General features: G+C 36.9%; 2 protein-coding genes across 2 annotated transcripts; both read left to right on the top strand.

Annotated features, from left to right (window-relative positions):
- Positions 1–577: 577 nt before the first annotated feature.
- On the top strand, positions 578–1,513 carry LOC103109104 (olfactory receptor 6C65-like). The gene has a single exon (XM_007518110.1). It carries the CDS (start codon positions 578–580, stop codon positions 1,511–1,513), a length of 936 nt encoding a protein of 311 aa, XP_007518172.1.
- A 9,836-nt stretch (positions 1,514–11,349) lies between these two features.
- Positions 11,350–14,672, top strand: LOC103109237 (olfactory receptor 6C76-like). Its single transcript, XM_007518280.2, has 2 exons — positions 11,350–12,264; positions 14,643–14,672. Exons 1-2 carry the CDS (start codon positions 11,350–11,352, stop codon positions 14,670–14,672), a joined length of 945 nt encoding a protein of 314 aa, XP_007518342.2.
- The last annotated feature ends 10,210 nt before the right edge of the window (positions 14,673–24,882 follow it).

The following is a 24,882-nucleotide window of genomic DNA, read 5'->3' as shown; positions in this document are numbered from 1 at the left end:
GTATTTGTTAGAACATTTTCTGAAATCAGTAAGTTTTTAACTCAGAAAGAGAAAATTAAGTTTATATGTTTAAGGGAGGTAAATAACAATTTTAATAGCCATTATTAAATGTTTTGATAAGTTATTAATTCTCTGAAGACATGAATGAATTTCAATATGTTAATAAACTTGTGATATATAATCCTATAAAATCCGAAGGTCATAAATTTCCATTTTTAGAAAATCACTCAGACCAAAAAAAAATTTAATAAAGATAACTTTAATCTTTGCAATATTCTACATAATTTTCACTACACAACAACATTTTGAAATATTGTAAAACATATTTGATTTTCCATATTTTTCTAAGATGTATCTAATGACTATATCAAATGCCTTGTGATCTAAATGGCAGCTGCTAGATATAAATCTTTGTTCATAATTATTTGTATTACTGTAATTGAATACAATTGGGTTCATTATAGTGATTTTACATAACACAAACCAGGAGAGGTTATACAAAATAAGTAGTCCTAGACTCACTGAACTCTTATCTCATATGTGTATTTTCAGACTCTGAAGAAGTCAGTAATAAGAAATGAAAAATCACACATCGGTGAAGGAATTCATCCTTCTTGGATTAACAGATGATCCAGAGATTAACATTTTGATTTTTCTATTTCTGTTCTGCACATATATACTGAGCATTACTGGAAACCTGACAATTATCACACTTACTCTGCTAGATTCACAACTCAAAACACCCATGTATTTCTTCCTTAGGAATTTCTCCATCCTAGAAACCTCATTTACAACAGCATGTATTCCTAGATTTCTGGTCAGCATTGTAACAGGGGATAAAACCATTTCCTATAATTCATGCATGACTCAAGTATTTTTTCTCATACTTTTTGGTTCAACTGAATTTTTCCTTTTGACTATTATGTCTTATGATCGGTACGTGGCCATCTGCAAACCACTACACTACACAACAATAATGAACAGTAGAATCTGCAACCAGCTTGTTCTTAGCTCCTGGCTGGCTGGGTTCCTTGTCATCTTTCCACCTGTGATCATGGGGCTTCAGCTGGATTTTTGTGACTCCAACATCATCGAACACTTCATCTGTGACTCTTCACCTATGTTACTGATCACGTGCACAGACACAGCACTGCTAGAGATCTTGATATTTTTCCTGGCAATCTTCACACTCATGGTAACCTTAACAGTAGTGGTCCTTTCATATGCATTCATCCTTAAGACAATTCTGAGATTCCCTTCTGCAGAGCAAAGGAAAAAGGCCTTTTCCACTTGCTCCTCACACATGGTTGTTGTCTCCATTTCTTATGGAAGTTGCATTTTCATGTATGTGAAAACATCAGCAAAAGAGGGAGTAGCTTTGAACAAAGGCATAGCACTGCTCAATACCTCTGTTGCTCCAATGCTAAATCCTTTTATTTACACTCTAAGGAACCAGCAAGTAAAAGATTCTTTTAAGAAATTTATCAAAAATTGTTTTTCAAATAAACTTTAATAAACATAAATTTGGACTATGACTTTAAATGAATCCCTACTTAATACTAATCTTTGTATAAATATTAATATTATCATTAAGTTTGTACATATACTACCTTATTCAACTCTCTGTCATCAATATATCTGAAAAATTTTGTAAGCATGATGATTTGAAATCTCATAGATGAGAAGAGCATTAATCAAGGATGCCTAAATCAATAGTTGAAAATCCACATCTTACAAGTAAATATAAATCTATACAGGATTATCATCAATCTACTTAGAGTTTTATTTCCCTAGGTATGTAAACCTTCCATATTATTAATAGAAAATGCTCTGTAAGTAAGTATTCCTACTTCTACTGTGGTCTCATTTGTTCTGAATCTACTATCATTTTTACAGCATAGTTGTATTTGGCACATATGTTCATAGCAATTCCATTTACTGTAGTATTCCTATTACTCTTTTGTAATATATTAAGCACCAATCTGGTATGATATTTATGTCTGACCTAAATTTCTTCACTGATTTTTTTTTAATCATTTCATTGAGGGGGTGATGGCTTACAGCACAGTTGTTGACACATGGGTACAATTTCTTACCTATCTGTGATAGGTGTATGAAAAAAACACTGTTTCACCCTGCTGGTGGGAATGTAATTTGGTCCAATCATTGTGGAAAGTCTGGGAAACTCTCAGAAGGCTAGAAATAGACCTATCCCTAGACCAGGCAATTGCTCTCCTGGAGATATGTTCTAAGGAACCAAACACACTCATCCAAAATATGTTTGTATACTAATGTTCATAGCAGTGAAATTTGCAATATCCAAAACCTGGCAGCATCACAGATAAGTGGCTGATAATGTTGTGGTATATATACACAGTGGAATATTACACAACTAGGAAAATGATGAATTCACCCTCTTCATCTCGGCTTGGATAGAGCTTGAAGGAATCATGTTAAGCGAAATAAGCCACAATGAGTAGGATTGATATGGGAAGATCTCATAGATAAAAGTTGAGAAATAAGAACAGAAGTGAAAATACAAAGCATATCTTGGACTGGGTTTGGTCTATTGCACCAAAGTAAAGGACTCTGAGTGGGGGTGCTATTAAGTCCTGGTGCATGATGATGGAGGAAGACCTAGGAGGAGTATCAGTGTGTTGCAGATAGCAGAGAAATTTTGCACGTGTACTAAAATCTATACTTACTTTTGACTATAAACCATTATTTTCTCCACACTCAGAAAAATAGAAAATAAAGGAAAATTAACTAATCTCATCCTCGACTTGAGTCTTTTTTTTCATTGTGATAGACAATATACCACATCTAATCCAAGTTTCAATTTGTGTTTCTCCTTTTTGTCCATGATCCTTAAGTTTCAACTGTTCCATAGACCATTATTCATCTAAGGCACCAAAACAAAAATCCTGTCTAGCCTTTGTGTGTATATATATACAACGAGGTAGAGTGTGTGAGAGATACCACAGTACTAAAGCTACCTTCAGTGTAGTGGGAGGGTGGGATTCAAAACCTAGTCATAAACATGGCAGAACAACATACTGTGCAAGTAAAATATTTCACTGGCCTCTTTTGCTATTTTCACAAAACCATAAATTATATTTCTCAAAAATCAATTAATTGATTTATGAATCAAGGCAGAGACAGAGCAACTGAGAATGTTGAAACACCACTCTATTATATATGTCTGGAATCAAACCCAGGGCTGGGGCTCTAGGTATGCAAGTTTGACACTCTACCATGGAACTACATATATGTAGCTTCTTCCTGATAGTCCTACCTAAAATGTTCAGGTTTCTCCAACCATTTAGTGAGAGCTTTCCTAACACATGGGACTACTGAGTTTCATTTCAATTGGCACACTCTCTAAAAAAATTACAGACCCTAGATATAGACCAGGTACTAGGGGACTGGGTATGTGAAGACATGTATCCATAACTAATGGGCAGCTATATGCCTCAAAGTAAAAGTGCATAATAGTCCATTGTGGCTCTATTTAGACCTAGTAATCTTAGCAATCAAGTAGAACAGCCGAAAAAGGCACCACAAATTACTGAATCAAATACTGACTACATTGGCCTAGACACCCTCCATTCCTACCCCCTGCACCATTTCCTTCAATTACTCTATCAATTTACTACAGAAAAAAAGTAATCTCCTAATCTCTTCTGACAGCATCAGAATTACTGTCACCCTTGGATAAACTTTAGAAGAAATATTTTATACAATAAAGGACAAGTATTGTCCCTAAGACAACATTTATTAGAATCACCAAACAAGTAGATGTCGTAAAACACAAGATTGGGGCCAGGCAGTAACACACCTGCTTAAGCACACACATTAGCAAACACAAGATCCAAGATCCAGGTTCAAGCCCCTGGTCTCCACCAGTAAGAAGAAAGCTTGACAAGTGGTGAAGCAGGGCTACCAGGCTTTCCATCTCTACCACCTCTTCCCCTCTATTTCTTTCTGTATCTATCCAATAATAAATGAAGAAAGATGTAATTAAAAATGAAAATATATATTAAAAATATTAACAGAGACCACACTCAAATCTATGTGTTTTTCCTCCCTAACTTGAGGTTAGACCCCATAAACCTAATATGCTTGCATACAATAAATGACACTCAAAACTTTAACAACTGGGAGAAAGTCTAAACTCTTCAGATAAAGAAAGGACTATAAAAATTGGATAAGGGTAAGACACTGGCTCACGTATTAATGGCCTTTTGGGTCAATACCAGACCATCACTTCATCTGGTGTCCTAGTCAGTGAATCACTGGATTCTCACATAAATATGATGGGCATTGACCTCTAATAGATCTCTCTCTCCAACCTCATTGGTCACATCTCAACAGGGACATCATCATAAGTCCTCCTGTGGTACTCTCCAGGACCTCACCCTCACTATAAAGTATCAATGACCAAGACTGCCCCACCCTCTGAAGGGAGGCTGGGTCATCCTGAGTGCAGCCTAGAATGTTCCCAGATGTGACCCTGTACTTTGAGCTCTGGTCATCAGGGACTCAAAGGTTATACAAGCTCCTGCTCTAAAAAGGAATATATATGGGCCCTGGGTCAGATCGATGGGGTAAATGGTTAAGTTAAATACTTATGTATTTCCTTCAAGTTTGGGAGCTACTCTTTACCCTAATACCCTAACTAGCTTTTTAGTCCTATTTTCAACTCTAACACCATCTTCACAGACAAGCTATTTAGTCCACCTGCATATTAGCTACCAAGCTCAAGCAAAATCTAGGAAAGTCAAGGGGCCTAGGAACATAACTAAAATAGGCTCCTGAGCTTATATGCACACGAAGATCTCTATTATTATCTGTTCCATTGCTACTCTTTGGTTCATGATTATTAAATATTTTGTCCTGTTTCATATCTTACTGCATTTCAGTCACCAAGTTGCAGATGCCCCTATGATTTCATCCTAACTTCCCTGATCAGAAGACCTCACCAGTATGTCCTGGAACTTCACCTCTCCAGAGCCCTAGCTCACTAGGGAAAGATAGAAACTTGCTGCAGGTATGGATTGACTTGCCAACACCCATATCTAGTGGAGAAGCAAATACAGACCAGAATTCCCACCTTCTGCACCCCATCTCTATCAGGACATTCAGTAGAAGTATGTGTAGTTTTGACTTGGAATGGAATAGAGGGGATGACCATTGGAAAAAATGGATATATATATATGTACAAATATATATATATATATATATATATATATATGTGTGTGTGTGTGTGTGTGTGTGTGTGTATGCAGATAGTTATCGAAATAATAGTCAACTTGTGTCAACTTGTGTCTGTGGCCTTGGAAGAACCACTGCAGTGTCCAATGGGGGGGAAAGGCATACAGAACTCTGGTGGTGGGCATGGTGTGGAATTATCATCTTGTTATCTCATAATTTTGTCCATTAATGTTAAATAATTAAGAAAAATTTTAAATGTTTAGGTTCACTGATGATGCATTTAAATTCTTGTCAGTCTTCTTGTATTTCTCTCATATACACATCTATATATTAACTATACATATTTCTAAATCTACATATGTTCTTCAGATTTTAGTGGGTATTGGACTGTACAGATATAAGAATGGTGTCACTATTCAGGCTTTGACTTCAATATTTCCTATAATAAGCTTTCAATTGTTCTAATACTATCATGAAAATAAAATGTGCTTAAACTAGCTTACTTCTTTTTATTTTCCATATACAAAGCATGTTACACATAAGTTCATATATTACAATCAGAACCATTTTTATTAATGTTAATTAAATTCTCAAGAGTTTGGATTCTTTTTAATTACCACTAAAATCAGATCATTGTATAATATGTTTGATTGCTATACTTGAAAACCAGGTTTAAGCCTAGCCCCCATACCTCTGGATGAAGCTACAGTGCTGTGATGTCATTCTCTGTTTATCTCTTCCTATAACAAAAATATCCCAGAGTAGCAAAGCCCTGGTAACAACAAAATATTATAGAAACATGGTCATCACACAAGAATCAGATAACAAAAAGCTTATAAGCATTAACTAATCTCACTAAATAGTTTGAATATCTAAATAGCCCATATGATAGTCTATCTTTGGGTTCTCAGAAAAAGCAGAACTGCTTGTAAAAGGTGTTTTCTTAATTTTTCTTTATACCAATACTAAATTATCTGAACAGTTTTTATTTAGAACTGGAGAGTATACTAGATTCACTTCCCAGCTATCAGCAAAGTGAATTTTCCAATTATTCACAAATTATTTTCTTTTTCTTTTTTTTTAACAAGGACTTTCAAATTTTGCATAGTTATTCTGAAAGTGGGATGTAATCCTATGTTCTTGCCTTGCTTTTACTGACACAGATTCAGCTAATATGTTCAGTTAAGATCAGATCCTTCAAGGAGTATCAGGAAAAAAATCAGTGTGCTAGTGAGCAAATTATCAGAAAAAATGACAGAAGGTATGAATAAACACTATTTTATAAAATTCAGAAAACCTATTATCTATATCAATATGAGTATATATATATATATATATATGCATCTTTCTATGTCTATCACTAAGTTGTATTTAATTATTTATTTATAGAAGAAGACATTAACAAAACCATAGGACAAGAGGGGTACAACTCCACACAATTCCCATCACCAGATCTCCGTATCCCATCCCCTCCCCTAATAGCTTTTCTATTCTTTATCCCTCTGGGAGTATGGACCCAAGGTCATTGTGGGATGCAGAAGGTGGAAGGTCTGGCTTTCTGTAATTGCTTCCCCACTGAACATGGACGTTGACTAGTTGATCCAGTCACAATGTGATTATAACAATAACTATCTACTGCCTTCTTGAACCCTAAGACAGCAGGAACCTCAAATTTCCACTATAGAGCCTATATTTCCCCCAGTGCTGTAACTTAGGGTGGGGCTTGCTTTCCTGCATGCTTCTCTTAATTCATACCAAATAATATTGCATCTGCCGATCTCAACCTAATCAACGCAACGGGTGCCACCTCAGCATGCTTCACTTCAGACTGTGTCCAGAGACTTCAGGTGTGGAATGACAACCCTTCAGCTTCATTACTCGGGTGAGACCTTTCCTTTCATAGTATTCTCTAATTCCATTCCAGGTGGTTCACTTCTTAACAAAGTCCCAAAACCTAGATATATACCGGTCCTGTGAGATAGAGCATATGTTCATACGTATCCATAAACTAAGGCAAAATACATACCTGAAAGCAAAAGTACACAATAGTCTCCAGTGAGTACCCCCAACACTTCATCTGCACCATTCCAGCCTTTAGTTCCATGATTGTTCAACAATTTGTTTGGCTTTGTATGTTAACCAGGTTCCAGATGCCAGCATGACGCTGCCCAGACTTCCCTGGACAGAAGACCTCACCAATGTGTCCAGGAGCTCCACTTCCCCAGAGCCCCACCCTACTAGGAAAAGTGAGACGCAGGCTGGGATTATATCTAAGTTTCTAAGTATCTTATATACCTATCACCTGTCGATATGTATATAGATAACATCACAATTCTGAAGGTAATTTCCATAAAAGAAAAGATCTATGTGATTTGTTGTTGTTGTTGTTGCAGTATTCAGGCCTCATGCATGTGTGATGTTCAGTAGTATGGGCTGGCATTTTCTACTTTTTTTTTTTAAATCTCAAATACAGAGACAGAGAGCAAGACAATGAGAGGGAGAGATACCCAGCACTAGAGCTTCCCTCAGTGGTGTCAGAGCACTCCCCTATGGTGCTGGGGTTGGACATGGGCTGGAATGCATAGAAAAGCAGAGGCCCAGCCATGTCAACTGTCTTCTGACCTGTCAAGTGATAATTTCCTAAAGTCCACATAGAGGCAATTTTGGTCAAGTCTATAGTAATCAATTGTTGGCTAAACCTATTTTTTTGAGTTACCATTACTAGCATATCCTTTTTTATTCTTATATAGTCTGTTCAATAAAAGGAAAGCATTTCAGAGAAGTTATTTTTTCTGTGCATTTAGTCAGTGTGTATATAGTGCACTTAGTCTGTTCACTAGTAAAGAACAATTTTTGTGTACATTATTATCATCTCTTGGCTTTTATGCAGAGTAACATGTAAGATACAGTATATACATGTAAATGTGAAATTTGACTGTTTCTAATTTTTGATGATTAACTGAATCAGTGAGTGAAATGAAAAGTACTTCTTGAGGAAATTTTAGCTGTTATGGTAGACCCAAAGGTCTTCAATAATTTTTTTTTCTTTTTTTTGACTCCAGGGTTATTGCTGGGCTCGGTGCCCGCACCATGAATCCACCACTCCTGGAGGCCATTTTTCCCCCTTGTGTTACCCTTGTTGTAACCTCGCTGTGGTTATTATTATTATTGCCATTGTTGATGTTGTTCGTTGTTGGATAGGACAGAGAGAAATGGAGAGAGGAGGGGAAGACAGAGCGGGGGAGAGAAAGACACCTGCAGACCTGCTTCATTGCCTGTGAAGCGACTCCCCTGCAGGTGGGGAACCGGGGGCTCGAACCAGGATCCTTCCTCTGGTCCTTGCGTTTTGCGCCACATGCGCTTAACCCACTGCGCCACCGCCTGACCCCCAATAATTTTAAAATATACTGTGGAGCCAGGTGCTTATGCTTTGATAGCCTTCTGCTTATTTCCCTTGTCTATTTTAAACTAATTCCCCACAGTGTGAACATGTACATAGTGTTCTACTAAGATGCCTTTCAGAGCATGTTGGTTTATTTTTACTGATATTTACCAAACACTCCACCGTCATCGTGCTGGATAATTTGCTCAAACATCTCCTGGGATCCAGGTCCCGTAGTCAGCTAATTAAAATGTAACTATCAAAGTTGCTCTTGTTCTTGATTCATTAGTGCCCTATTACAATTCTCCCAAAAGTCATTAAGAATTTGTCTCGAAGAGTATTTCTCTAGCAAAACTCATAAAATGTGCAAAGATTTGGTTTATTTTAAGGAAAATAAATGATAGCAAGTCTTTGTGCTATATTTTCTAGTACTAAAAATAATTCTAAATTATTCTTTTTATTAATAGCAATACTTCCATCTGATAATTCCTTATTGAGATGTCAGGTGGAATATTTCAATATTATTTTTTTGGGCATAGTGGGGATATGAATTAGGAACCTGTCCCTAATAAGGTGTACTCAAAGAAGAGTGTTAACAGTCTTTCTTCATTTTGCATTGATCTATTATTTATCTTTCCATTTAACATAATTGAGAATGTTAGTTTGCATTTCAATATTCAGTCATTGATATTTTGACAAAATGTAAGTATTATTAATAATTTCTACCTGATGGTTACATTACTGTTCACTACACATCGCTGACTGCTACCTTTTGGTACATGTCTCTTTCTCTAGACATATCTCACTTACATATGCATATATACTATAATGTATATATTGCAATGTTCACATATATACATTATAATGCATGTAATTTTTGTATGCAATGTGTATTGATTTATGCTAATATGTCTGACAAATTTGTAATATATGTATATTTTCTTTTATTTTTTATTTTTAAATTTTAATATTTTTATGTATTTATTTATTGGGTAAAGTCATCCAGAAATAGGGAACAGGCTCATAGAGAGGGAGAGAGACACAGAGACACCTGTAACACTGCTTCACTACTTGCATAGCTTTCCTCCTGCAAGTGGAGACTGGGGGTTCAAACCCAGGTTCTCGTGCATTGTAACATGTTCACTCAACTTGGTGTGCCACCTCATACTGATTCCTTAAGTGTTAAAAACAGAACATGTATCATACGAAAATGAACACCAAGATATGCTTACATTTAAAAAGAATGTGATGATGTGCGGGTGATAGCATAATGGTTATGCAAATACTCTCATATCTGAGGCTCCAAATACCCAGGTTCTATCCTCTGCATCACCATAAACCAAAGCTGATGAGAGCTCTGGTTTAACAAATAAAAATAAGAAGAACCTGATGAATGTTGCTGTTTTGGGCCCAAGATCTAAATATTAGTAGCATATGTGAAACATTATATGTTTTGTAAATTCTATATATGTATACTGTGATATTCAGAAACATATACTAGGGACACTTTTATAATTCTCAATAATTAACTACTTAATATATATTTAAAATAATTTTGGGGGGATTGTGATATCTCAGGGAATGGTAGTTTTTTCAGACCAAAAAATAAAAATAAGTGTTGGGAGGCTCCTTTAATATTTGGAAACAAAATTATAATACATTGAAAATACATATAATTACACCTTTACAAACCACTGTTCAATAGAAATAAAAGTTCATAATACAACTTTAGAATGACTTAGATTCTAATTTAAAAAAATGACAGTAAGTACACTCACAGAAGCACTTTTTGGTGTTTCCCAGAAAGAACATTTGTAATCTTTATTAGAAAAATTCACTGGGGTTGGCTTGACCAATGCTTCAAATTGCCATTAAGAGTCATTTTTGATAATGTAAGAAAAGTATTACATTGTCTATATTTTAGGTAAACAATGTAACATGAAAAGAACTTATTTTCAGTCAATATATTTCCCATGCAATAATTTTAAGAAATAGAGGCAGAATACCATCAAAATAGCTACTTGAGGGAATTGAGCGGTAGTGCAGCGGGTTAAACACACATGGCGCAAAGTGCAAGGACCGGCATAAGGATCCTGGTTCAACCCCCCCGGTCCCCCTACCTGCAGTGGAGTCGCTTCACAAGCAGTGAAGCAGGACTGCAGGTGTCTATCTTTCTCTCCCCCTCTCTTTCTTCCCTTCCTCTCTCCATTTCTCTCTGTCCTATCCAAAAACAAAGGCATCAATAACAACAACAAAAATAAATAAATAAAATATATTTAAAAAAAATCTACTTCGATTGTAAAGAGTTTTACCACATGCATAAGCCAAATTTGTGCCCAGACCTCATTGCACTCAAGAAAGCTTTGCTGCTGCAGACTCTTTTTCTTCTCTCTCCTCCCTCTCCCTCTTCATCTCCCTCTTCCTCACCCTCTCTTTCTCTTCCCTCCTCCCTTCTATACCTTTATATAAAAACACAAAGGAAAGGAAGAAAATAGAAAGAGAATAAACATATAAAAAGGATTCAAGAACATTCTTCAGAGTAATACTATTTATACAAAACACAAAATGACTTGTAAGACATGTAACAGACTGGCAAGAAATAGAGAAGGACATATTAAAGTTCTACATACTCTTTTGACAATGCCATTGTTGCCTGAAAAAAAAAAAAGAACAAATTATTTGTGCTTCTCTGTTTCATTGTTTTCTTTCTTGAATGTACCAGTTAGATTTGTCAAAAAAATCAGTCACCAAAAATGAGAAATAGAACATCAGTGAAAGAGTTCATCCTGCTGGGTCTGACTGATAATCCAGAACTACAACTTTTGATTTTTTTCTTTTTATTTCTCACGTATTTATTGAGTGTGGCTGGAAATCTCATCATCATCATTCTGACTTTGCTGGATTCCCACCTGAAGACGCCTATGTACTTTTTCCTCAGGAATTTCTCCCTATTGGAAATTTCATTTACGTCTGTCTGTAATCCTAGATTTATGATCAGCATCCTAACTGGAGACAAATCTATTTCCTACAATGCTTGTGGAGCTCAGCTATTTTTCTTCATCCTTCTTGGTGCAACAGAGTTTTTCCTTCTGGCCTCTATGTCCTATGACCGCTATGTGGTCATCTGCAAACCTCTACACTATACAACAATCATGAGTAACAAGATCTGTTACCAGCTTGTAATCTCCTCTTGGGTGGCCGGGTTCCTGGTAATCTTCCCACCACTCATCATGGGTTTAGATCTGGATTTCTGCGACTCTAATTTGGTTGACCACTTCACCTGTGATTCTGCTCCATTACTACAAATCTCTTGCACAGACACAAGCACTCTAGAGCTTATGAGCTTTGCTTTAGCTGTATTTACTCTCCTGTCCACTTTGACCTTAGTAATTCTCTCCTACTCTTACATCCTCAGAACAATTCTGAGAATCCCCTCTGCTCAACAAAGGAAAAAAGCCTTCTCCACCTGCTCTTCCCACATGATTGTTGTGTCTATCTCCTATGGAAGCTGCATCTTCATGTACGTAAAAACATCAGCAAAGGAGGGAGTTGCATTGACCAAGGGGGTAGCTATGCTCAATACGTCTGTCGCTCCTATGCTCAATCCATTCATTTACACTTTACGGAACCAGCAGGTGAAACAAGCCTTTAAAGATATTGTGAGAAAGATATTTTTCTCAAAGACACTGATCTGACTGAAGTTTATATCTGAAATATGTATAGTTTTACCCAGAGAACCATCTTTATCAAAAGATAATTCATGTGACCTATCTTTCTTTTTCTCAGTTTCCTTACATTACAAATTCTCCATATATCAATTTAGCACATAGTCACTGTGCAATTATTGTAGCACTTTTGTTTGGCATCGTACAAGGAAAATATTCATATCTTTTTTTTTATATTATTGTAAGTCCTTCATACAAAAACTGCTGTGATATTTATCAATGTCTACTACATTCAAAGAGATCTTGGCATCTTTATTTTAGCTATTGAATATATCTGTGAAATATTTGCATATATTCATATGTGATGTATCTTTTTATTTTATTTTTTAAATATTTATTTATTTTCCCTTTTGTTGTCCTTGTTTTTTTATTGTTGTTGTAGTTATTGTTGTTGTTATTGATGTTGTCATTGTTAGATAGGACAGAGAGAGAAGGGAAGGCAGAGAGGGGCAGAGAAAGATAAGACACCTGCATACCTGCTTCACCGCTTGTAAAAGGACTCCCCTGCAGGTGGGGAGCCTGGTCCTTACACTTTGCGCCACGTGCGCTTAACCCGCTGCGCTACCTACCACCCGACTCCCTTGTGATGTATATCTTAAACAACATATATGTTATATAGCTACTAATTTAATGTATATTTTATTGTAAATGATACCTAGACAAAATGGGAAATAGATATAACTTCTATACACATAAACATTGAATTGTGGGGGCAGGCACTAGTGCACTGGCTTATCTGCACATAGTACCAAGTGCAAGGACTCAAGTAAATATCCTGGTTTGAGCCCGCTGCTCCTGACACAAGACTGTCATTTCACAAGTGGTGAAGCAGGTCTGCAAGAGTCCATCTCTCTCTCTATCTTCTCCTAGTCCCTCAATTTCTCTCTGTTCTATTCCATAAAATGGAAAAAATAGCCTCCAGGAGCAGTGTATTTGTAGTGCTGGCACCAAGTCCCTGTGATAACCCTGGAGGCAAAAAGAAAAAACAAAACAAAATACATTGGATTGTGAATCGAGCAATATTACACAGAAGGCACTATATTTTTATATTGATTCAGAAATTTATTTTACATTACATACATTTATTATAATAGAAAATTAAATATTTGTCATTATAACTGCAAATCATATCCTTTAATTGTTTTTCATTTGTCTTTGACAATTTTTTTTTTTTTTTGCCTCCAGGATTATTTCTGGGCCTCGGTGCCTACACTATGAATCTACTGCTCCTGGAGGCCATTATTTTCCCTTTTGTTTCCCTTGTTGTTTGTTTACTGTTGTTATTATTATCATCATTGCCATTGTTGTTGTTTTTATTGGATAGGACAGAGAGAGGAAGGGAAGAAAGACGGGAGAAAGAAAGACACCTACAGATCTGCTTCACCTCTTGTGAAGCGACCCCCTGCAGGCAGGGAGCGGGGCTCGAACCCCTATGCCAGTCCTTGTACTTTGTGCCATGTGTGCCTAGCCCACTGCACTACTGCCTGCCCCCTGTCTTTGACAATTTATTGCATAAATACTTAAATAAGAATAATTAACATTATAAAATGCCATTAGGAAAAATATAACAGATATTTATTTTTCTAATTATTGTTATTACTTTAAAAGGACATGTATTCATGTTTCTATAAAAAAATTCTACAGAGAGACATAAAAACTTGTCTTAGTTATGATGTTCTCTGTAGACATTTACTCAAATTTGTGATTTGTTACTCTATAATCATACAATATCATTGTTAGTAATATTGCTCCCTCTCTTTTTATAAGTTGACTAATTCTAGTAGAGCATGAATGATCATATTTTTAACAGATACAAATAAAAACAGATAATATATTTTAAAACACTTAGATTGATGCTCTCAGGATAACTGGTAAGTACTAGAGATTTGTCTTAGGTGAAAAGTCATAAAGGACTCATGTTTATGAGTGTATATTTACTCATATGTAACCATGCCTTATTTTTTATTAATCCATTTCACTCTTGCATATTCTTTTTGGTTGCTTTATATGCCATGTCTATTTGTTTGAATTTGCTTTCCTATTTTCTTAAAATGAATCCTCTTGTTATATGGTAAATATCACAACAATTTGCACTCTAACTTAAGTCATGATGCACAATGAAAAAACTATCCACCAACTATAGTAAATATATCAGTTTAAGAGAAATGATTGTCCCACCATTGTATGGGCATTAACCACTGAAAACCTCCTGAGTCCTATAGAATACATCCTAGAATTGTAGATAATCATGCATTTGTTTTTCTAAATGTATTGATTTTAGTATTGTACTCTAAAGATTTTATTTATAAGCTTGAGACATTATGATCAACTTAAAAGCATTTAGCAATTGAAATTATTATTTATAATACTTTTTTAAAGCTATCTGCCTCACATTACTTACTGTAAAATATAGTTGAAAGAGGGGATTCTTGCTTAAAAATGGGAGGAAATAGTTATTACGTCTTTCTTTTCCTCGTTATGGATGGGGCCTTTTTTTCTGAGTTTGGTGAACTCTTCGTGTTTTTTTGGTTATTAACCTTTATTTTTATGTATGGCATAAAAAGATCATCTCCCATTCCACAAGAGTTCTATTTATTTAATAGTTTCTTTTGCAGTGCAGAAGAATTTCAACTTGATGTAGTACCCTGGGTTTATTTTTGTTTTTGTTTTTGTTTTACCTACAAATACATTTGAGTCATTGAAGATACTTTTTTTTTTTTTGCCTCCAGGGTTGTTGCTGGGGCTCAGTGCCTGCACTACAAATCCACTGCTACTGGAGGCTATTTTCCCCGTTTTGTTGCCTTTGATGTTGTGCTTGTTGTAGTTGTTATATTGTCATAGCTGTTGTTGTTCTTGCATAGGACAGAGAGAAATGGAGAGAGGAGGAGAAGACAGAGAGGAGGAGAGAAACACAGACACCTGCAGACCTGCTTCACCTCTTGTGAAGCGACCACCTGCAGGTGGGGACCTGGGGGCTCAAACTGGGAACCGGTCCTTGAACTTTGCCATGTGCGCTTAACCCACTGCAATAACGCCCAATTTTTTATTTTTTTCCTCCAGGGCTATTGCTGGGGCTGGATGCTTCCACTAAGAATCCACTGCTCCTCGTGGGCATCATTTTTCTATTGTTGTTGTTATTATGTTTGTTATTAATGCTGCTGCTGCTGTTGCTAGATAGGACAGAAAGGAATTGAGAGGAAGGGAAGACAGAGAAGGTAGAGAAAAATAGATAACCTGTAGACCTGCTTCACAGCTTGCAAAGCAACCTCCTGCAGGTGGGGAGCCAGGGGTGCCAGTCCTTGGTCTTTCTTTGCACTTATGCTTAACCCAGTATTCTATCGACTGTTCCTGCTTTTTTTTTTTTTTAATTGTGTCCAGGGTTATTGCTGGGACTGGGTGTCAACACTATGAATCCACAACTACTGGCAACCGTTTTTCCCTTTTTAATTTCTTTTTCTTTCTAATTATTTTTTATTTGATAGGACAGAGAAAATTTGAGAGTATGGAGAGAAGACAGGGGAGGAAATGAAAGATACGTGCAGTCCTGCCTCACTATTCTTGAAGTAAACCCATTCCCCCTTGCAGTTGGCTAGCAGGGGCTCAAACCTGGAACCTTGCACTTGGTAATATATGCACTTAACCAGGTATATCACCACCTGGCCCTTGACAATGCATTTAAAACTTGGATCAAGAAGAGTTTTGCCAATGGTTTCCTCTAAATATTTGTGGTTTCTGTTTAACATCCAAATCCTAGATCCATTTGAAAGTTCCTTTTATGTGTGATGAGATGAAGTGTTCAGTTTCATTCTTCTGCATCTTTCAATCCAATTATCCCAGTACCACTTGTTGAAGAGACTTCCCTTTCTCCACTGAATATTTTGTGCCATCTTGTCAGAAGTTAGATATCCATGGGTGTGGGGGCTGATTTTGGGCTATCAATTCTATTCTACTAGTCACTATGTCAATAGGGAGAGGATATGGACAGAATATTCATCAAAGAAAATTCCAAATGGCCAGTAGACATGTTGAAGAATGCTCAAAGTCATTGCTATCAGAGAAATGCAAATAAAGACAACAATGAGTTACCACTTCACTCCTGTGAGATTGTCACACATCAGAATGGATAGTAACAACTAATGCTGGGGATATTGCAGGGGGTAAAGTTACCCTTTTACTTTGCTGGTGGAAATGTAAATTGTACCAACTTCTGTGGAAAGCAGTCAGAAAAACTCTCAGAAGACAAGAAATTAACCAATCCTATGAACCAGCAGTTCTTCTACTAGGGATACATCCTAAGGAAACAAACACATCCATTCAAAGAGACCTGTGCATAGCTATGTTCATAGCAGCACAATTTGTAATAGCCCAAACTTGGAATCAATCTAGGTATACAACAGATGAATGGCTAAGAAAGTATTATATATACACAACAGAATATTACTTAGCTATTATAAGTGATGAATTCACCTTTTTAATTTCATCTTGATGGAGCTTGAAGGAATCATAGTGAGATGAGCCAGAAAGAGAAAAATGAAGGTGGAATGGTCTCATAGATTAACAGAAAGGAGAAACACAAAATGAAATTTTGACCAGTGTGGTGTATTGCACCAAAGCAAAGGACTTTGGGGAAGAAAGACAGAGAAAGGGGTGGTGGAACAGGGGCGTTTGGTGCTGATAGAGGATGAAGATCAAATTTAGGGTGTAATACTGTTTTGCATACACTTTTCTCTTTGTGAGATGTGAAACTGTATTCATGTGCCAACAAATCTACTGTAATTGATTAACATCCTAATTTAGAAAAAATAGAACACATATAAAGAAAATAATAAGGACATAGTTGGGTAAATAAAGAAATACCACTACTTTTATATAAGTCAGCTTCACTTGATCAATGACCTTTTTAGGATGAATCTACTTGTAACATAGGCCATTAAAAAATTATGTTGGGGGAGGCGGAGCCAAGATGACGACTGGTATGCAGCTACTGGCTTGAGCTCCGACAACATCTGCTTGAAGCGGCAGGAGTTTTTGCCTTCAGCAGGACAATGAATAAGGAGTCCTAGCTGTGACACCAAGGAGGAGACTATAGCTCAATTTGGGTTAGAAAATAGAGAAAAAAGAAAGGAAAATTTTTTTATTATTCCCAAAGCGCACCCCTTCCCCTCCCCCCCATAACCAGACCCTGGGGGCCAAGAGCTGCTCCTAGCAGGCTCCCCCACTGAGCTTCTTTCCTTACTAAGATTCCTGGCTCATTAGTGGTGTCATTCCAGTCCTGATCCTTTCTGAAACCCTTGGCCCTTTTTCTTTCTATCTAAGTGGCTAATTGGAGCTACAAATATTTGACCCAGCAGAGCCTCACTCTGCCAGGGAAAGACTGCCCTGAGGTGTTTTTTTTGTTTGTTTGTTTTACTTTCTTAACAATCAGCTGCCTCTGCTAAGACAGCCTGAGGCAATCTGGAACTATCCAAGCTGAAGACAGGACAGGTTTTTTTACTCTGCTCTATTTTATTATTAATATTATATATATTCATATCCCCCTCCTTCAGGTTGACAAGAATTAACTCTTAGTGTATTTTCCATTGCTAGGGAACTGGTTGTCTTATCCATTGTGAGAGGAACTTATTTCAATCTTCCTAACTCCTCTATCCACTCTCTCCCTTATCCCTCCTCCTAGCTGATTAAAAATAAATAAAATAAATAAATAAACAAAAACCTCTTTCCTTTCACTGCTCTTTTATTACTGTTCTTTTTCTTTTCTCTCTTTATTTTTGTTCTTTTTTTTTCTCACTCTTGTCTTCCTTTCCTCCTTCCTCCTTCTTTGTGTTGGTATGCATGAGACCCCTTCTGTTTCATTTGGTTTAAATCCCCCCTGCTTAACACTATTCTATTTACATAACCACTTCATTCTATTTACATAACCGCTGTTAACAAGCACCTCCCTCCAGGGCATTGGTTCAATCCCCATTGTTTCATGATATGTTTTTGCTCCACCCCCCCCCTTGTCACACCCTGATCCCTTCTTTGTCACACCCTGATTTTCACCAGTCACTTTTCTTTCCACCCTCTCTATGTCACATCCTGTTTCCACCCTACTTGGGAAGTATATATAAAGACAGCATTGTGAGTTTTAGAGTACTTAACCTTGAGTTTAGCTTAGCTTGTCTTAGATTGTGCTGCGTCCTGCATGAATAAAGAGATACTACCTACAGCTCAACCATGAGTCCCTGGTCGTCTGTTACCTGTCCGTGAAGCTAGCCCGGCGAAAACAACATAACCTGTCGAAAACAACACTTTGGCTTTCTGAATTCACTGATACTTGTTTGTGAATTATTTTCAGAATGAAATCTGACTCCGAGTGGACTCTCTCTGTGTGTATCTCTGCTCTACTTCCCTTTCTCGACTTGCTACGCCTACAATAAACAGTGGATAGTAGATTTGCATAATTGTCAATTCTTGCTAACCCTTTTGTCCTTTCTCTTTCTTCTTCACTTGGATTTGGTTGCTATTTTTTCTCTAACAGGAGACATTGGCTAACTGGTATTGGTTAAACTGCTTCAAACCTTGCTTCAGTTGCTATAGTAATTTCTGAGTCTGGTGATTGCATTTGTCATAAAGGTATTTAGTATAGTGTGGCTTGTACTGAAAACACAACTGAGGAACAACAGAACATAAAAATAAAAAACACATTAATAAAAAAAATGGTTAGATCAAGAGCAAATAAAACTGCTACTACAATGAATGAAGACAAGAGCCCAGAAGAAACTACAAATCAGCAAGAAGTAACCATAGATAATAAAAGTAATCAAGCAATAATAAACTTATTAATCACAGAAATGAAAACAACTTTGGAGGAAAGGGCTAGCAGTATTAGGAAAACAACAGATGAGACCCTCAAGAAAAATGCTAATTAGAGAACTGAAGGCTGAAATAGCTGAACTGAAGAAAGCAGCTGAGGGAAGGGAAAGCAGACTAACAGAAGCAGAAAACAGAATTAGCCAGACAAAGGATGAGCTAGAGAAAACTAAGAAAGAGGTGAAAAAGCTCAAAAAGAGATTGAGAGACACTGAAAACAACAACAGAGCCATATGGGATGATCTCAAAAGGAGTAACATTCGTATAATTGGCCTGCCAGAGGAAGAAAGAGGGGAAGGGGAAGGAAACATTCTACAGGAAATAATAGAAGAAAACTTCTCAGATGTGAACAACAGAAAGGACATTAAGATATAGGAGGCCCACAGAGTCCCAAACAGAATCAACCAAGACCTGAAGACACCAAGACACATTATAGTTACAATGAAAAGAAGTAAGGATAAAGAAAGGATCCTAAAGGATGCAAGAGAAAAACAAAAAGTCAGATACATGGGAATACCCATAAGACTATAAGCAGACTTCTTCACTCACTCTAAAAGCCAGAAGAGAATGGCAAGATATCTATCGAGCCCTGAATGAAAAAGGGTTTCAACCAAGGATAATATATCATGCTAGACTTTCATTCAAATTAGATGGAGGCATCAAAACCTTCTTAGATAAACAACAATTAAAGGAGGCAACCATCACAAAACCTGCCATGAAAGAGGTTCTAAAAGATCTCTTATAAACAAGAACATCACTATAATACTTGCAACCTATAAGAGCAAATAAAAATTTGTTGAACAATGGCACTACAACACATTAAATCCATATACCAATAAATGTCAGTGGCTTAAACTCACCCATCAAAAGGCACAGAGTGGGAGGATGGATCAGAAAACAGAACCAACCTTATTCTACTTGCAAGAATCCCACATGACCCAACAAGATAAACACAGATTTAAAGTGAAAGGATGGAAAAATATCATACAGACTAATAGACCACAAAAAAAGGCAGGAATAGCCATTCTCATCTCTGACACAATAGATTTTAAATTTAAAAAAAGCAATAAAAGATAGGCAAGGACATTACATAATGATTGGAGGATCAATTAGCCAAGAAGACATAACAATTATTAACATCTATGCACCCAATGAGAGACCATCTAAATACACCAAGCACATACTCAAAGAACTTCAAAAATACATCAATTAATATAATAATAGTGGAAGACTTTAACACACCACTCTCACACTTAGATCTAAATAGCTGAGAGAAAAAACAGAATTAAATAAAGAGATGGTCAGACTAGACGTCCTGGACATTTTCAGAGCCCTTCACATGAAAAAAACTGGAATAAATATTCTTTTCAAATCCACACAACACATACTCAAGGATAGACCACATGTTAGGCCACAAAGACAGCATCAATAAATTCAAGAACATTGAAATCATCCCATGTATCTTCTCAGACCACAGTGGAGTAAAACTAACATTTAACAACAAACAGAAAATTATTAAAAGACACAGAATTTGGAAACTAAACAACATACTGCTTAAGAATCAGTGGGTCAGAGAGTCACTCAAGCAAGAAATTCAAATGTTCCTGGAAACAAATGAAAATGAAGACACAAGCTATAAAAATATTTGGGACACAGCTAAAGCAGTATTGAGAAGGAAACTTATAGCCATCCAGTTACATATTAAACAAGAAAAAGCTCAAATGAACAACCTTACTGCACACCTTAAGGACTTAGAGGAAGAGGGACAAAGGAACCCTAATGCAACCAGAAGAACAGAAATCACTAAAATTAGAGCAGAAATAAACAGCATCAAAAAATAAGAGAACCATACAGAAGATCAATGAAGCCAAATGTTGGTTCTTTGAAAGATTAAACAAAATTGACAAACCCCTAGCCAGATTCACTAAACAAAAAAGGGAGAAGACTCAAATTCATAGAATTGTAAATGATGCAGGAGATATCACAACTGACACCACAGAAATCCAGAAAATCATTTACAACTTCTATGAAGAACTATATTCCAACCAAGCTAGAAAATCTGGAAGAAATGGAAGAATTCCTAGAAACATATGTCCTTCCAAAACTGAACCAAGAACTACAAAACCTAAATGCACCAATCACAGACAAAGAAATCGAAGTCGTTATTAAGAATCTCCCAACAACAAAAGTCCTGGACCAGATGGCTTCACAAATGAATTCTACAAAACCTTCAGGAAACAGTTAATATCCATACTTCTAAAGCTTTTCCATAAGATCGAAGAAACAGGAACACTCCCTTCCACCTTCTATGAAGCCAACTTCACCCTGATACCAAAAGCAGATAGGGACACAAGAAAAAAGGAAAACTACAGACCAATATCTCTGATGAACATAGATGCCAAAATATTAAACAAGATCTTGGCCAACCGGATACAACAGCATATCAAAAAGATTGTTTATCACGACCAAGTGGGATTTATCCCAGGAATGCAAGGTTGGTTCAACATATGTAAGTCAATCAATGTCATTCACCACATCAAGAAAAGCAAAGCCAAAAACCACATGATTATCTCAATAGATGCAGAGAAAACCTTTGACAAAATCCAACACCCATTCATGCTCAAAACCCTACAAAAATGGGAATAGATGGGAAATTCCTCAAGACAGTGAAATCCATATATAGCAAACCTACAACCAACATCATACTCAATGGAAAGAAGCTGAAAGCATTCCCCCTCAGACAGGAAATATACAGGGCTGTCCACTGTCACCATTACTCTTCAACATAGTGTAGGAAGTTCTTGCCACAGCAATAAGGCAAGAGAAAGAAATCAAAGGAATACAGATTGGAAGGGAAAAAATCAATCTCTCACTATTTGCAGATGATATGATAGTATACATAGAAAAACATATAGAATCCAGCAGAAAACTACTGGAAGTTATTAGGCAATATAGCAAGGTGTCAGGCTACAAATTCAATGTACAAAAATCAGTGTCATTTCTTTATGCAAACACTAAATCTGAAGAAGAAGACATTCAGAAATCACTCCCATTCACTGTTGCAGCAAAATCAATAAAATACCTAGGAGTAAAGCTGACCAAAGAAGTGAAAGAATTGAATACTGAAAACTATGATTCACTTTTCAAGGAAATAGAAACTGATACCAAGAAATGGAAAGACATCCTATGCTCATTGATTGGAAGAATAAATAACATCAAAATGAATATTCTCCCCAGAGCCATATACAAATTTAATGCAATACCCATCAAAGTTCCACCAAACTTCTTTAAGAGAATAGAACAAAAACTATAATCATTTATCTGGAACATGAAAACACCTAGAATTGCCAAAAACATCTTAAGGAAAAGAAACAGAAATGGAGGCATCACACTCCCAGACCTCAAACCTTATTACAAAGCCATAATAATCAAAACAGCATGGTACTGGAACAAAAATAAGCACACAGACCAGTGGAACAGAATTGAAGCCCAGAACTAACCCCCCACACCTGTGTACATCTAATCTTTGATAAGGGGGCCCAAAGTATTAAATGGAAGAATGAGGCTCTCTTCAATAAATGGTGCTGGGAAAACTGGGTTGTAAAATGCAGAAGAATGAAACTGAACCACTTTATCTCACCAGAAACAAAAATCAACTCCAAATGGATTAAAGACCTGGATGTTAGACCATAAACAATCAAGTATTTAGAGGAAAACATTGGTAAAACACTTTCCCACCTAAACCTCAAGGGCATCTTTGATAAAACAAACCCAATTAATTATAAGGAAGACTAAAGCAAAAACAAACCAGTGAAATACATCAAATTGAAAAGCTTCTGTATAGCCAAAGAAACTATCAAACAAAGACACCCCTCACAGAACGGGAGAAGATCTTCACATGCCATACCTCAGACAAGAGACTTATCACCAAAATATATGAAGAGCTCAGCAAACTTAGCACCACAACAGCAAATGACATCATCCAAAAAATGGGCATAGGATATGAACAAAACATTCACCTCAGAGAAGATCCAAAAGGCTAACAAACATATGAAAAACTGCTCCAGGTCGCTGATTGTCAGAGAAGTACAAATTAAGACAATAATGAGATACTACCTCACTCCTGTGAGAATGGCATACATCAAAAAGTACAGCAGCAACAAATGTTGGAGAGGCTGTGGGGACAGAGGAAACCTTTTGCACTACTGTTGGATAGTAAATTGGTCCAGCCTCTGTGGAGAGCAGTCTAGAGAACTCTCAGAAGGCTAGACATGGACCTTCCATATGACCCAGTAATTTTTCTCCTGGGGATATACCCCAAGGACTCCATAATAAGCCAACCAAAAAGATGTGTGTGTACTCCTATGTTCATAGCAGCATAATTCATAATAGCTAAAGCCTGGAAGTAACCCAGGTGCCCAACAACAGATGAGTGGCTGAGAAAGCTGTGGTATATATACACAATGGAATACTATGCAGTTATTAAGAACGATGAACCCCGGGAGTTGGGCGGTGTCGCAGCAGTTTAAGTGCACTTGGCAGAATGCGCAAGGACTGGCGTAAGGATCCTGGTTCGAGCCCCGGCTCCCCAACTGCAGTGGAGTCACTTCACAAGTGGTGAAACAGGTATGCAGGTGTCTGTCTTTCTCTCCCCCTCTCTGTCTTCCCCTCCTCCATTTCTCTCTGTCCTATCCAACAACAATGATGTCAATAATCACAACAATGTTAAACAACAAGAGCAACAAAATGTAAAATAAATAAATAAATAAATAAAGCTTTTAAAAAAAGTACAGTGAACCCACCTTCTCTGACACATCTTGGACAGAACTAGAAGGAATTATGTTAAGTGAGCTAAGTCAGAAAGATAAAGATGAGTATGGGATGATCCTACTCTTCAAGAGAAGTTGAGAAAGAAGATCAGAAAGGGAAACTCAAAGTAGGATCCGACTAAATTAAAAGTAGGGCACCAAAGTAAAATTCCTATGGTGAATGGGAGGGTGGACATGCAGCCTCATGGGTTGGGAGGGGGGTAGGTTTGGGAGTGGGAGTGGGGCTGGTGGGTGGGATGGGACACAGTCTTTTGGTGGTGAAAATGGTGTTTATGTACATTCCTATTAAAGTGTAGTTATATAAATCACTAGTTAATTAATTGAGAGGGGGAAAATTGATTGTATGTCTCAAAGTTTTTAAAACACAGACTCTTTTTGTTATATAGGCTGAGTATTTGATATGCAGACTCTCTCCAAAGCCTAGACCAATTAGATCAGAAGCAACCAATGGCACAGATACTGATACTGGGTATTATACAGCAAACCCTAACAAAGGGACTTTTCAAAGTTAACCCAATTACCAAATAATGTGATTATAACAATAACTATCCATTGTCTTCTTGAACCCTAAGACAGCAGGAACCTCACATCTCCACTATAGAGCTTATATTTTCCCCAGTCCTGGAACCTTAGGGTGGGGCCCACTTTCCCACATGCCTCTCCCAATCCATATCAAATAATATTGCATCCGCTGATGGCAACCTAATCAACGCAATGAGTGCCACCTCAACGTGCTTCAGCTCAGACTGTGTCCAGAGTCTTTAGGTGTGGAATGATAACCCTTCAGCTTCATTATTTGGGTGAGACCTTTCCTTTTCATAGTATTCTCTAATTCCATCCGAGGTGGTTCACTTCCTAACAAAGTTCCAAAACCTAGATA

This window comes from Erinaceus europaeus, chromosome 7 (genome assembly GCF_950295315.1).
Source record: "Erinaceus europaeus chromosome 7, mEriEur2.1, whole genome shotgun sequence".
Taxonomy (NCBI): domain Eukaryota; kingdom Metazoa; phylum Chordata; class Mammalia; order Eulipotyphla; family Erinaceidae; genus Erinaceus; species Erinaceus europaeus.
The sequence above is the reverse complement of the archived record's forward strand: the minus strand, read 5'-3'. Positions and strand labels throughout refer to the sequence as shown.